Source organism: Boleophthalmus pectinirostris, unplaced genomic scaffold (genome assembly GCF_026225935.1).
Source record: "Boleophthalmus pectinirostris isolate CB_2022bp ecotype Guang Dong unplaced genomic scaffold, ASM2622593v1 HiC_scaffold_14, whole genome shotgun sequence".
Taxonomy (NCBI): Eukaryota; Metazoa; Chordata; class Actinopteri; order Gobiiformes; family Gobiidae; genus Boleophthalmus; species Boleophthalmus pectinirostris.
This window is the reverse complement of record NW_026571047.1, coordinates 36,111,202-36,127,086: the sequence shown is the minus strand read 5'-3', so window position 1 is coordinate 36,127,086 and position 15,885 is coordinate 36,111,202. Positions and strand designations below refer to the sequence as shown.

General features: G+C 41.8%; 1 protein-coding gene across 1 annotated transcript in view; it reads right to left on the bottom strand.

Moving 5' to 3' along the window:
• Positions 1-5,340: 5,340 nt before the first annotated feature.
• Positions 5,341-15,885, bottom strand: part of LOC110165443 (pre-mRNA splicing regulator USH1G-like) — an 11,572-nt gene continuing 1,027 nt past the window's right edge. Inside the window, exons 2-6 of the mRNA XM_020930636.2 lie at positions 14,887-15,343; positions 10,626-10,831; positions 8,548-8,873; positions 6,043-6,233; positions 5,341-5,605 (exon numbers count right to left, since the gene is read on the bottom strand). Coding sequence (XP_020786295.1) covers positions 5,465-5,605; positions 6,043-6,233; positions 8,548-8,873; positions 10,626-10,831; positions 14,887-15,343 — 1,321 coding nt within the window. The 3' untranslated portion in view covers positions 5,341-5,464. The remainder of the gene's footprint in view (positions 5,606-6,042; positions 6,234-8,547; positions 8,874-10,625; positions 10,832-14,886; positions 15,344-15,885) is intronic.

The window sequence follows — 15,885 nt, the reverse complement described above, 5'->3', positions numbered from 1 at the left end:
AGTCCTCCAAAAAAACATGTTTCACTCACTTTTCCACATATTTTAGATTTTATACCAATAGACACTGTGTACATCTTTAATTCAACACAGTAGCTTTCAATTTTTTATGTTAAGAAATAAGATTTTTATAGCAATAACTTTACTTTCCCCGTAGTAAATACACGCAGTCTCTGTAGTGCGCCCTCACGTGGCCAGTACCGTTTACTACACTTAACATTTATTTATTTATTTATTTATTTATTTGTATAATAGATACATACAATATAATACACTATAGTCACATAAAACAAACATTCAAGTTCATGCCATAGTTGGAAAACAAAAACAAAATAAAACAAAGAAAAAACATAAGAACATAAAATAAAATAAAATAAAACAAAGTAAACCAAACCTAATAACACAAAATGATAACAATGATATGACAGAAGCAACTACACTTAATATTAACATTGAACACTGAAAACAATGGTAACAATATATTTCTGACGCTTATATTTTACTTCTTTGTTTGTTATTTATTTATTTAAATATCTTTATTACCAGTATAATAGTTTATTTAGTTGTCTGAACTGGTCTTAATTAACTGTACCATTAACACTTTAGGAGCAGTCAATAACTTTAACTGAACTTTACATGTGAAAGAATTATACATTTGTCCTGACTTCGTTGTTTATAATTAAGATTATGATTATTTCTTTTCTTTCTTTCTTTCTTTTCTTTTTTTTTCTTTTCTGTTGTTTACAAATTTAAAATGACTAAATTAAGATCTCTGGTTTGGCTTTGTGCATAGAACTTTATATAAAAATGAAGCTAAAATAAAATATAATATAATAAAATAAAACAAAACAAAACAAAATAAATTAAATAATAAAATAAATACATAATAAAATAAAATAAAAATCCCTGACTTATGAAATAACTCGAATTCTTTTTTCCCCCCGTTGTTTATAAAATTAAAAGGACTAAATTAAGATCTCTGGCTTGACTTTATGCATAGAACTATAATAAAATGAAATGAAATAAAAAATCCTAGACTTATTAAATAACTGTATTAAAACGATATATATATATATATATATATATATATATATATATATATATATATATATATATATATATATTATATATTTATATATTTATATATATTATGTATAGTTATTTAATCGTTTATTTTAATATATATTTATTTATATTCTGGCTATATAAAATAACTATAATAAAATAAACGTTTTTATTCTAGATCTCAGTGTCGGTGTGGTGCGGCGGCCATCTTGGGACTCCCTCCCTGCTCCGCTGCTGCTGTTGTTGGAGTTGCTCGAGTTGCACGTGCTCTGTTTCTGCGCCCTCTATGTTTTCTGTGTTGAAGTCTCCGGGGCAGAGGGAGGATTGCGCAAACCTCTTCAGGCGCAGACCCCCCCCCCCCCCCCCCCCCCCCCCCTCTGCTCCGGTTACTCCTAAAATATTAACGACCTCATCCCGGTGTCAGTGTCCTCCCCCCGCATCCACCGCCCGCTCCTGCACCCCGCCCGCACCCCGCACCCCGCGCCCCGCCCGCCTGGGGAACCGTGGCACAGTTTTCTGGGAACCAAACGAGATCCGAGGAAGAGGAGGGAGGGAGGAGGAGGGAGAGGAGGAGAGGAGGGAGAGAGAGGAGGAGGAGAGAGGAAGAGAGGAGAGGAGGGAGGAGGAGAGGAGGAGAGAGAGGAGGAGAGGAGGAAGAGGAGGAGAGGAGGAGGAGGGAGAGGAGGAGAGAGGAGGGAGGAGGGAGAGAGGAGGGAGAGGAGGGAGAGGAGGGAGAGGAGGAAGAGGAGGAGAGGAGGAGGGAGGAGGAGGAGGGAGAGGAGGAGGAGAGGAGGGAGAGGAGGGAGAGGAGAGGAGGAGGAGGGAGAGGAGGGAGAGAGGAGAGGAGGAGGAGAGGAGAGGAGGAGAGGAGGAGAGAGGGAGAGGAGGGAGGAGGAGAGAGGAGGGGAGGAGGAGGAGGAGGAGAGGAGGAGAGGAGGAGGGAGAGGAGGAGGAGGAGGAGGAGAGGAGGAGGGAGGAGGAGAGGAGGAGGAGGAGGAGAGGAGGGAGAGAGGAGGAGAGGAGGGAGAGGAGAGGAGGAGGGAGGAGAGGAGGAGAGGAGGAGAGGAGGGAGAGGAGAGGAGAGAGGAGGGAGGAGGAGGAGGAGAGGAGGAGGAGGGAGAGGAGGGAGGAGGAGGAGGAGAGGAGGAGGGAGGAGGAGGAGAGGAGGAGAGGAGGAGGAGAGGAGGGAGAGGAGGAGAGGAGGAGGGAGAGGAGGAGAGGAGGAGGGAGGAGGAGGAGAGGAGGGAGGGAGAGGAGGAGAGGAGGAGGAGGAGGAGGAGGAGGAGGAGGAGGGAGAGGAGGGAGGAGGGAGGAGAGGAGAGGAGGAGGAGGAGGAGAGGAGGAGCGGGGGTTGGGCAAACTTCACTCCGGCGCCTGGACATTAAAAGTCCCGGTGGTTTTCCTTTTACTGAGTGATGCTAAAGTGAAATGTAGTTCACCACCAGTGTCAGGAGTAACAGATTACATGTACCGGGATTATGTAATCAGAGTACAAATTATGAGTAACTGTATTCAGTTACAGTTACTGTTTCAGTGAGTTGTAATTGGATTACAGTTACTTTGTTGAAATAAATGGATTACACAGAGGGATTTTTCTGTTTTCACATTTTGGGCTAAATCAGGACTAAACCAGGACTAAATCAGGTCTAAACAAAATGACACTAACAGTAGTGTGAACATAATTTACGGCAGCAGTGTCTCATATAGAAATCAATTTCTCTATCAATAATATTGTTTATTTGCTTAAGGAAAGACTGGACTTTTTATTTTCTTTTAACAGACAAAACAAAACATCTTATGTGAAGATTTCCTGGTCTTTGTTTCTCTACAACAAACAGTCGCTTTTTCAGTGAGACTTGGGCTCAACAGAGAATTTGAAGAGAACAAACAAGAATTTTCAGGATGTGGTTGTTACTTTCATGTCCTTTTAAAAAACATGACAATATCAAGTAATCCAAAGTAATCAGATTACATTACTCACTTTAAGTAATTTAATGGATTATGTTACAAACTACATGTTGGTGTATGTAATCTGTAATCTGTAGGGGATTACATTTTAAAAGTCACCTTCCCAGCACTGTTTACCACACACGATGCTAATGCCAACATCACGTAAACCACACTAAAAGTTCTAACGCTGCAAAACTTCAACACTTCATCAGTTCAGTCTTAAAACCTCATACTTAAATGTCCTGACTCATTATTTCACTTCTTTTTAGGTACAATTAGGCAAATTGACCTTAACGAACACTGCAGCAGCCGCAGTAACAAGAGTCAGGCAGACAAAAATTCAATTCAATTAAATACGAGAAAACACGATGACGTCACGTCCGGGAATATCTTGTCTTTTTTACATTTACATTAATAATAATAAAATAATAATAACATATTTCTAAGCCTGTGTCATTGTATTGGAAGCACTTTATTAAAAGAAGTACAAAAACATGATCATAAATCATTCATGCATCATTTTCACAAAAGGCTCAGCTTTATATCAAATAAAGAAATAAATATGTACAGTCAGTGATCAATGTTACTAATAAATAAAATAAATTTAATAAATACTACACGCCCTGTGTCCCCTGTCCCAACAGATTTACACAAAACCACTGATTTGTTCCAGTTTTATACAAGAAATGTCCCAGGTGACTCTATTTTTGACCAATTTGAGACCTGACAACAGTAAAAAGAGGCATAAACATTTGTTTTGGTAAAATTATCGAAAAGATGCTTAAAAATGACAAAAACACAAAGAAAATGTGACTAAACTGACTCATGTTCAACATAAATGGACCGAGTGCAGAACAGTTCTCCTTAATTACACCAACCACCAAAAAACTGAGTGTCCAAGTTTTTTATTTAGAAATTCTGGTCACTCTAAACCTGCCTCATAAACCGTAAGAGACAATAGTAAATAAACTGGCATGGTTCTGTTCTGTTCATATTTTCTCACAGGACGGAAATAAAACTCAGGACGATCATGTTTCTCAAATAAATCGATAAAAATATTCACTGTATAAAATACTTTGAGGTTAAACAAACAGACGAGCGGCAGCATCAAAATATGAACTGAAAACTTCGGTCTAACACTGATTGTGATAAAAACAAAAAGGAACGATTCAGTTTGAGCAACATGATGAAATCAACAAAATAAATAGACATGGACAAACAGAAAAGAGGCGCAGTGGGTTTAAAATGTACCCTCTGACCAAAAGGTCTGTTGTGTCTGCAAATAAATAAATCAATCAATAAATAAATGTCCCAGGTGGAGGAGAGTCCCTGCCTCATGTGGAGGAGTTCAGGAATCTCGGGAGGATGGAGCGTTAGATTGACAGGAGGATCTGCAGTGATGCAGGTCGCTCTATCGGACGGTCGAGGTGAAGGAGAATCTGTGTGTCATTCGTTCATTCGTTTTTCAATATAAAACCAAAAATAAGAAAACAAAAAAACAACAATTTTCTTTTATTTTTCTCAAAAACCAAAATGAAAAAATGATCATTATCCATTTCACGTCCAGGGATTTTTTTTTTTTTTAAAAAAAAAACAAATCTAAGGGATGCATCAATAGTCCTGTGTGTCCTCCATGTTTGTAGTTTTTTTATCTGTAGTCCTCAGAGCGCTGTGTCCTCCATGTTTGTAGTTGTTTTTATCTGTAGTCCTCAGAGCGCTGTGTCCTCCATGTTTGTAGTTGTTTTTATCTGTAGTCCTCAGAGCGTTGTGTCCTCCATATTTGTAGTTTTTTTAATCTGTAGTCCTCAGAGCGCTGTGTCCTCCATGTTTGTAGTTTTTATCTGTAGTCCTCAGAGCGCTGTGTCCTCCATGTTTGTAGTTGTTTTTATCTGTAGTCCTCAGAGCGCTGTGTCCTCCATGTTTGTAGTTGTTTTTATCTGTAGTCCTCAGAGCGTTGTGTCCTCCATATTTGTAGTTTTTTAATCTGTAGTCCTCAGAGCGCTGTGTCCTCCATGTTTGTAGTTTTTTATCTGTAGTCCTCAGAGCGCTGTGTCCTCCATGTTTGTAGTTTTTTTATCTGTAGTCCTCAGAGCACTGTGTCCACCATGTTTGTAGTTTTTATCTGTAGTCCTCAGAGCGCTGTGTCCACCATGTTTGTAGTTTTTTATCTGTAGTCCTCAGAGCGCTGTGTCCTCCATGTTTGTAGTTTTTTTATCTGTAGTCCTCAGAGCGCTGTGTCCACCATGTTTGTAGTTTTTTATCTGTAGTCCTCAGAGCGCTGTGTCCACCATGTTTGTAGTTTTTATCTGTAGTCCTCAGAGCGCTGTGTCCTCCATGTTTGTAGTTTTTTATCTGTAGTCCTCAGAGCTGCTGTGTCCTCCATGTTTGTAGTTTTTATCTGTAGTCCTCAGAGCGCTGTGTCCTCCATGTTTGTAGTTTTTATCTGTAGTCCTCAGAGTGCTGTGTCCTCCATGGGTCCGGCTGTGAGCTGCAGTACCTCCAGTCTCCTGTTGAGGGCGTCTATGAGCTTCTTCCTGGGGCCCAGAGGAATCTGGACCTCGCTCAGGTCCTCCTCTGTGCACAAGACCAACGCCTGCAGAAAGATCAGGTTTAGACCGGGTTTAGTCCTGGTTCAGTCCCTCGTTCAGTCCCTGATCTAGTCCCTAGTTTAGATCTGTTTTAGTCCTGGTTTAGTCTTGGTCTAGTCCATAGTTTGGACCTGTTTTAGTCCTGGTTCAGTCCCGGTTTAATCATTGTTCAGTCCTGGTTCAGACCAGTTTAGTCCTGGTTCAGTCCTGGTTTTAGATCCATTTTACTCCTGGTTTAGTCTGGGTCTAGTCCATAGTTTGGACCCGTTTTAGTCCTGTTTAGTCCTTGTTCAGTTCTGGTTCAGTCCTTGTTCAGTCCCTGGTTTAGCCCCGTTTTAGTCCTGGTTTAGTCTTGGTTCAGTCCTGGTTTAGTCCTGTTTTAGGCCTGGTTCAGTCCTGATCTAGTCCCTAGTTTGGACCCGTTTCAGTCCTGGTTCAGTACCTCCAGGTCCAGGTCCTCTCTGATGAAGACCTGGGTGAGATCCTCGAGTCCCAGCGAGGCCATGAACACCTCTAGTGGAGACGTGAGGAACTGCTCCTGGTCCTGCTCCCAGTTTCCCTCCACAGACACCGAGCTGAAGTCCGACACCGAGTCCAGATCCAGGCTGGGGGACCGGACCAGCGGAGCGCCACCTGGAGGAGACACCGGGTCAGCACCGAGGAGCCGGAGGAACAAAATAAAACTACAAGATCGTCTCCATGGTAACCTGCAACAAACATCTATCTCCAGTCGACATGCAAAAAACAAAAAAACAGGGAGCTTCACTTTTTAACTTTTTAATTACAATTAGCAGCAAATTCTTGATGTATGGAGTTTAAAAACACAGAGGAGCACTTTTTTTTGTTTGTGACAGACCTGGAGTTGTGTTTTGTTTCATTCGCACATGTTTAACTCACAAACGCTGCACATTTAGGCTGAGTTCTTCTCTCAAACTGAAAACACTCCACCTGTTCCGCCTTGTGATGTCATCATGTGGTGAAACAGGAAGTGCTCTGTTGTGTTTCTTAAACTCCACACACCTTCACTAGAATCATCCGGATCATTTCAGCTCTGGAGTTGATGATCTCGACTGACCTAAAGGCGAAAGGAGCTGTTTAGAGTTTAGAGTCAAATTTCCAGTTTGAGCAGCGTTTTTTCAAATTTAAGGGATGCATCAATAGTCCTCTGTGTCCTCCATGTTTGTAGTTTTTTTATTTGTAGTCCTCAGAGTGCTGTATCCTCCATGTTTGTAGTTTTTATCTGTAAGTAAGTAAGTAAGTCTTTATTTATACAGTGCTTTTCACAGACATTTTCTGTAAACCATTTCCCAAAAATGGTTTGTTGTTGGGAAGGTGACTTTTAAAATGTAATCCCCTACAGATTACAGATTACAGATTACATACACCAAAATGTAGTTTGTAACGTAATCCATTAAATTACTTAAGGTGAGTAACGTAATCTGAATACTTTGGATTACTTGATTTGTTGTAGAGAAGCAAAGACCAGGAAAATAAAAAGCCCAGACTTTACTGAACCGTATTAAAAATAATATTGATTGAAGACGAAGAGACACGTCCACACAGCAGGATTTAGTCCTGTTAAATCCTGTTTGAGACCTGGTTTAGAATTGGTTTAGTCTTGGTTTAGTCCTGGTTTAGACCTGGTTTTACACCTGGTTTAGACCTGGATAAGTCTTGGTTTAGTCTTGGTTTAGACCTGGTTTAGTCCTAGTTTAGACCTGGTTTTACACCTGGCTTAGACCTGGTTTAGTCTTGGTTTAGTCCTGGTTTAGACCTGTTTTGGACCTGGATTTGGTCCTGGTTTAGTCCTAGTTTAGACCTGGTTTTACACCTGGCTTAGACCTGGTTTAGACCTGGTTCAGACCTGAATTAGAGTCTGGCAATGAGTGGAATTATCAAAAAAAAAAAAAAAAAAAGAGAGAGATATAGCCCAAAATGTGAAAACCGAAAAATACCACTGTGAAATCCATTTATTTCAACAAAGTAACTGTAATCCGATTACCACTCATTGAAACAGTAACTCAGTAACTGTAACTGAATACAGTTACTCATAATTTGTACTCTGATTACATAACTCTGGTCCATGTAATCTGTTACTCCACAACACTGTTTACAGAGAATTATTCAGCATTATTCATTCACTCTACACCTGGTGATGTAAACTACTACTGTAGCAACAGCTGCCCTGGGGCAGACTGACAGAAGCACAGCTGCCAAGCCAATCAGCGCCATCGGTCCCTCCAACCACCACTTTCATACTAGGCAATGTGGGTGAGGTGCCTTGCCTAAGGACACAATGATTGAATTGATTGTATTTAACTGACCTGGAGCAGGTTTTGGGTTGATGGAGGAAACCACCCAGACACGAGGAGAAACATGCAAACTCCACACAGAAAGGCCCAGGCGACCCGGGGATCGAACCCAGAACCTTCTTGCTGTGAGGCATGAGTGCTAGCCACTCAGCCACCGTGCCAACGTGAAAGGAATAATGATAAAACAATAAATTACTTTTACTTACATTTCCGACTTCTCCATTCCTTTACTTTTCACGTTGTAGTTCTTCTTCTTCACTTGCCACTTGATCGGTCCGTTGGAAAATAGAGTCCCACTGTCACTTTGGTTGTGGCTTTTTGATGTGTTGTGGCTTTTTAATGTGTTGTGGCTTTTTAATGTGTTGTGGCTTTTTAATGTGTTGCGGCGTTTGCATTTGTGTTGTGGCGTTTTGTATTTGTTGCGGCGTTTGCATTAAAATAGAGTCCCGCGGTCATTTCCGTTGTGGCTTTTTTTTGTTGTGTTGTGGCTTTTTGTTGTGTTGTCACATTTGTATTTGTTGCGGCGTTTGCGTTTGTTGTGACCCCTCTCAACTTCCGTATGTTTTTAAGTACGTAAAAACATTCAAACCTGACTTAAAGCTCACAGGGGTCAGTTTTGTGTCGTCCCTCCTCACCCTTGTTGTGGAGGCGTCCCCCTCTCTGCTGGACGTTGGGGGCGTTCCTCGTCGGCTCGCTGCCCGCCACGCTGCTCTGGTCCTGGGCTCTGGGTCTGTAGTTCCTCCTGAAGACCATGGTCCCCAGCCCGGGCCGGTTGAACAGCGAGTCCCTCCCCGAGTCGGCGCTGACCTCCGACCCCGCCGCCTCGTACAGCCCCGGGTCGCTCATCGCCCTGGAGACGCCCGTGTCGCTCGTCGCCACGGACACCGCGTCCTCCTCGCCGTCGCCCTCGGAGACGCCGCGGGGATGGAACATGTGACGGACGTGCGGTCGCCCTCGGTCCCTGCGCAGAGGTGAGTCACTTTTTAAAGAAATTGTACTTTTCTAACAGCAAACTTTTACTCCTACTCATTAATATTTCACTGAAGTAACTGTACTCTTACTTGAGTAAAAGTTGAGCTTCCTGTTCTCGCTGTGAGTCTAAAGTGACAAAAGTTTTCTGTGACAATCTGAAATGTAGGAATGCACCGATCCAGCTTTTTCAGTTCCGATACAGATTCCGATACTAAAGCTTTAAGTATCGACCCATAACCGATACAAACCGATACCAGAACAGCAGCATTTTATTTCCTTTAAACAAAAATATAATAAAACAGAACTGATCGAACTGTGTTATGTAGTTGTCATTTACTCTCAAGTAATTACTGAACAACTTTGAGTACATAATGTAAATAAAACTTTACGAGACTTTTCTGGGACAAATATAACCATCAAATAATCTTATTACATCAGTTCATATTTACAATCAGGATATCGGCTGTTCCAATATCCGATGCGGAAGTCGATATCCGCAGATTTTTCAGTATCAGTGCCATTTTCTGATACCTAGAGTGACCAGACGTCTTAAAAAATTCGGGACTGTCCCAAATATTGGTGCAGCGTGGGCAGGTCGCTGTATTGGACCGATGTGGTGAAGAGGGAGCTGAGTCGCTCGGAGTAGAGCCGCTGCTCCTCCACGTGGAGAGGAGCGTCTGAGGGGAGGACGTCTGTTCTGATGTCTCCTGGGCGTCTCCCTCAGGAGGTGTTCATGTCCCACCGGGAGGAGGCCCCGGGGAAGACCCAGGACACACTGGAGGGACGATGTCTCTGGACTGACCTGGGAACACCTCAGGGGTCCCCCTGGAGGAGCTGGAGGAAGTGTCTGGGGTGAGGGAAGTCTGGGAGTCCCTGCTTAGACTGATGCCCCCGAGACCTGACCCCGGATAAGTGATGGATGGATAGATTATTACAAGACTTTCTGAGCCAATACAACCAGTAAATAGTTTTGTGACATGACTTCATATTTACAATCAGGAAATCGGCTGATTTGATATTTGGAAATCAATATCCGATCCAGCAAATCTGTCAGTATCGGCGCCGATATCTGATACCTAGAGTGACCAGACGTCCAGAAAAATTCGGGACTGTCCCAAAATCTAAGCTGTTGTCCCGAATCCTGACTCCGTCCCTAAATGTCCCGAAAATGACACTGAAACAGAACACTGAGAAGTTATTTTCTGATAAACATTAAAACCTGTTGGTAAAGAGGTGGGGTCGACTGCCGCTGCCCTGCCTACTTAATCTTTTTTATTTATTTTTTGACGTTCTACAATTAGGCGTGAATATGCACTGACGAACTAAAACCCAAAGCAATGAAATGAAAGAAATTTGTAAAAGTGTGAAGAAAAGAGTTTGGTGTTTCTCACGGAGGAGAGGCAGATGTTAGACGACAAAATACACTGTACCAACACATCAAAAGTAGTACGGTCTTTGAAACTTTATTTATTATTATTAAAAAAAAAAAAAAAAATTTAGCCAATCTCATCTGGTCACCTACTAATACTAGATTTGATTTGAACTTTTGTGTTTCTTGCAGCGCTCCTTCAGACATGATTTAGTTTGTCTCATTTTTGTGTCTGTCTTTTGCTTGAGTTGCATTTTTACTCTTACTTGAGAAATTACTGTACTTAGACCACTGCTTTGTACTTCTACTTGAGTAATACTATTCTGAAGTAACGTTCCTTTTACTCGAGTACGTTTTGGAGTCTGTACTCACCTGTGGTCCGGGTCGGTGAGTTCTCGGTACGTTCCGTGTTTGAGCAGCATGACGTCGTTCCCCAGCGTGAGGCCGGACAGGGAGCGCACACTTTTCCTCCCGTCCTCGGACACTTTGAAGGCCCCGCCCCCTCCTCCTCCGTCCTGCCTCCTCCGCTCCACCTTCCTCTGCAGACGAGCTTTGCCTCTGGTCGACTGCAGCGTGGCCTGAGCGAGGAGCAGAGCAGAGCGGAGCAGTGTCAGGGCTGGACTGTGGGGGGCGCTCTTTTAATTCTGTGAGTTAAACTGTGCCTGGTTTTGTTTCATAAGGATAAAAAAACAAACTCTGAGCTAAAAATGAGACTCCATCCTGGCTCCAGCTCAGTGTAAACATGGATCAATAATAAGAACTGGATAAGTATGGAGTAAGAAAGCTGTCAAAAATATTCATGCGCATATTTGGCTGTAGTTGCGCATAAAATAAATATTTGTAAACTCTTAAATGAGTCCAGTCGTACATAAAATATATTGTATTTTATCCATCAGAATACGAATTGAAAAATTACGACGTCAAGAATTACAATCACGAAATGAAAATTTACGATTACGCTTTCATCAGTACGAATACGAATTCACAGACGGAACTTTACTGTCAAAAATCCTTCATCACTTCACAGACATTATTCATCGAGCAGAAGAAACATCGATCAAGATCAAGACTGAGCAGCTCAAGTTTGTATCAGAGTAAAAACAGAGTAAAAGCACAAGAAGCTACAACAGAACAACAAGTGGGTTCATTAAAATCTATTGTAAAAATGTCTTGAATTCGGGAACCGAACGCTGCTGTATAATATTGTGTAGAAACACCTCCTCTGAACGGGAAATTGCACCTATATGTTAGAAAACATAGTGGAGCCAGTTGGCAAACATCCGACGTAACGTTATCCCAGGGCTAATTAACAAATATCAGGTTCTCTGTATGTTTAGATTAAAACATTCACGACTACAGCCACAGCGAACATCAGTCAGTCTGAACCTTCAGCTGCATTTCTCGCATGAAATGCCACCAAAAGTTCCTCCGGACGCTGAAATGTCCCAGTTTACACCAAACACCAAACTGTCCTGGTTACAGACGTCACAGCTAATGAAATGTTCCACATTACACTTTAATGCAGCTTCCAGCATCAATTAATGTTCGTGTTTACAGGCAACACCTTGGTATGTTTACAGTATTTACCGGTAAGTTTAACGTCACCGTGACGTGGATGGATTTGCTCATTATAACCCATTATAACTCATGTATAACCCATTATAACTCATGTATAACCCATTATAACTCATGTATAACCCATTATAACTCATGTATAACTCATTATAACTCATGTATAACCATTATAACTCATGTATAACCCATTATAACTCATGTATAACCCATTATAACTCATGTATAACCCATTATAACTCATGTATAACCCATTATAACTCATGTATAACCCATTGTCTGAAATGCAGCTGAAGGTTCAGACTGACTGATGCTTCGCTGTGGCTGTAGTCGTGAATGTTTTAATCTAAACATACAGAGAACCTGATATTTGTTAATTAGCCCTGGGATAACGTTACGTCTGATGTTGCCAACTGGCTCCACTATGTTTTCTAACATATAGGTGCAATTTCCCGTTCAGAGGAGGTGTTTCTACACAATATTATACAGCAGCGTTCGGTTCCCGAATTCAAGACATTTTTACAATAGATTTTAATGAACCACTTGTTGTTCTGTTGTAGCTTCTTGTGCTTTTACTCTGTTTTTACTCTGCTACAAACTTGAGCTGCTCAGTCTTGATCTTGATCGATGTTTCTTCTGCTCGATGAATAATGTCTGTGAAGTGATGACGTATTTTTGACAGTAAAGTTCCGTCTGTGAATTCGTATTCGTACTGATGAAAGCGTAATCGTAAATTTTCATTTCGTGATTGTAATTCATGACGTTGTAATTTTTCAATTTGTATTCTGATGGATAAAATACACACAATATATTTTATGTACGACTGGACTCATTTGAGAGTTTACAAATATTTTTTTATGAGCAACTACAGCCAAATATGCATGGATTTCTATTTTATGCGCACGAATATTTTTGACAGCTTTCTTACTCCATAGATAAGCTCCTTCCCTTTTGTCCGTGACTGAGTCCCACTAGTGGCGGCTCCAGGTACTGCAGCTCCTGGCCTGAAAGAATTCCCACAGAGCAGCAATGTATTTTTTGTGAAATCAAACTCCTCGTGTTCTGACCTGGCATCTGGCTTTCACAAAGGTCAGATTTTGTAGGATTCTTCTGTATTTTTACAATATTAACTTTAAAAAATGTTTAAATCCTCAAAGCGTCTAAAAATCAGCTTTGTAAGACCAGTATTCAGGAATAGGGCTGTGCAAAAATATTGAAATATCAATATATCACATCATTAATGTGATGATACAGTATCGATATCGTGGGCTGCTGTATCGATATATCGCCAAGAGTAATTTTTGGTTTATTTCACTGAATTATTTTGTTACAGCTACAGTTTTGTTGTTTGTTCAGAGGAAGGAAACTCGTTTATGCGACACATTTGACATTTTCACTGTTTAGATTGAGTAAAATCTGTGTATCATTCATTCATTAGTTTTTCAAAATTAAACCAAAAATGAGAAAACAAACAAACAAACAAAAAAACTATTTGCATGCATATATGTATATATGCCGCGGTATTTCATTATGCGTAAATGTGGATCATTCACACCTCTATTCACAGCTCATTTACATATCAATGCTGGTCCAGTAACAAATATACGACCAATATAATCACTTTACAGTCGGCCAATGTCAGAGAAAACAGCCTGTTTATGTGCGGGAACTACAGCTGCTGAACACAGGCTCCTCCCAGATCACAAGTCTCAACTCACAAATGTCCTTTTAATCCCGACTCAAACCGATTGTCCGTAAAAAGAAAATAATCTCAGTGTTTGTCTGTGTCTGCGAGTGTAAACAAACACACGTGAGTGACTTGACTCTGCGGTGTGTTCAGGGACAGTACGGACACACACACAGACAAATGACTCCACAGATAAACACTGATGTGGAGCCACATAACAGAACATTTATCTGTCTGTAAATTGGATTAAATGAACAGAATGTAGAGAGTCTAAGATTTATAACGACATATAACATGTCCACGTGAAATATCGGCTCATATCGGCAAGATTTAGGCCTATCGCCGATATGTTTCCAAATGCCAATATCAGCTGATAACATCGGCCAACCGATATATCGGACGGGCCCTAAAATATACCAAAAAATACTCTTGATGAGAAATCAATACAGCAGCCCATGATATCAATACTGTATCATCACATTAAACAATACGATATATCGATATTTCAATATTTTGCACACCTCTATCTGACAGCATTTTTAATAGTGATTCTCATGAAAAATCTACATTTCTATTAAAATAGACGCATCAAGAATCTCGGACTTCTGGTCATCGCACAATTCACACTGGGAAGGATTTTCCAAAAAACTGATCATCAAACCTCCATGTTTGTTTTCCCAGTGGGATGTGTTTATTGACAAAGTCGATCTTTTCAAGTCTTTTGAACCATTTCACTTTTGTTTCTGGTTCTGATATTGTCATATTTTAGTTTTGGGATTTGGACATCGTAATTGTGTGGTTGTTGGATCCAAACAGCAGAAAACGTCGCTCCACATACAAAATGTTCTCTGTAAACTCGGGATCATTTCTTAGTCAGACAAATGTTTCCTTTTTGGTTCTTCCTGTGGATCAATCCTGCCCATCACCTTCACCTTTCACTATTTTTCAATTCCGTTTGGAAGAGAAACAGTTTGAACGGAGGTTTGAGTCACACACATCTGATTCACTTTTGCATTTATGGAGTTCACAAACAAATTTCTCGAGTCGTTTTCCACCGTTTGGATCCAACATCCACACAATTACGATGTCCGAATCCTAAAACTAAAATATGACAATATCAGAACCAGAAACAAAAGTGATATGGTTCAAAAGACTTGAAAAGATCGACTTTGTCAATAGACACATCCCACTGGGAAAACAAACATGGAGGTTTGATGCTCACTTTTTTGGAAAATCCTTCCCAGTCTGGATTGTGCGACGACTGGAAGTCCGAGATTCTTGATGCGTCTATTTTAAAATAAAAAATACAATACTGTGCGATACTTGGCGTAGTATCTGAAACAAAACCCCAAAGCGTCCGCCCTCTCCTCTGACCTGTGAATACGTGACGTTGTTGTTCCCGCCGTATCCTCGGATCGTGCTGCCGGATCCGTAGCTGCCGGACCCGTAGCTGCTCAGACTCACGGCGTCCACGTTCTCCATCGCGGCCGCCTCCTTCATGAACTTCCTCTGCATCCTCTCGCGGTGCTTCCTCTGCATCTTGGCGCAGTCCTTGATCCTCCTCTCGGCCGCTCTGAACGCTCGCTCCTTCAGCTTCGACACCAGCTTGGGGTTGAGCGTGATCTGCTTCGCCGCCACCGCGTCCAGGAAGCGCACGCAGTCCATGTGCGAGTGGGCGGCGGCCATGTCCAGCGGCGTGTGGTAGTCGTTGTCCAGGCACCAGATGTTGGCGCCGAAGGCCACGAGGAACGACAGGCACTGCTTATGACCGTGAGCCGCCGCCAGGTGCAGAGGAGAGTTCCCCCACAGGTCGCACTTGTCCGGGTCGCCACTAGAGGGAGAAAGAGAGCTCAGTACTGTTATTACCTTAAAAAATACCAAATAAAAGCCGCGTTTCACTTAACCGCCGGGTCCCCTTTAAACGCCGGGTGCAGGTGTATATTTTTGATAAATAAACACAGAGTCTAATGTATTAAAAACATCTAATCAGCCTCACATTCACTGAAAAAGCAGAGGAACAGACGATGTTGGTGTGAAATCCCAAAGTGAAGTAAGTAAAGACAACAGGTCTGAGTCAGTCTGAGCTCAGGGAGGGCATCTGACACACAGGGGAGGGCATCTGACACACACACACAGGGGAGGAGGGGAGGGCATCTGATGCATCTGACACACACAGGGATATAGGAGGGTGGGAGGGCATCTGACACATACTGTATATCTAATGTATGTAAAGGTCAGTGAGCTTTAACTGTTTAACGGAGCGTCTCATTGATCTACAGGAGATTTACATGTGTGACCAGAAAACACAAACACACACACACACACACACACACACACACGCACACGCACACACACACACACACACACACACAC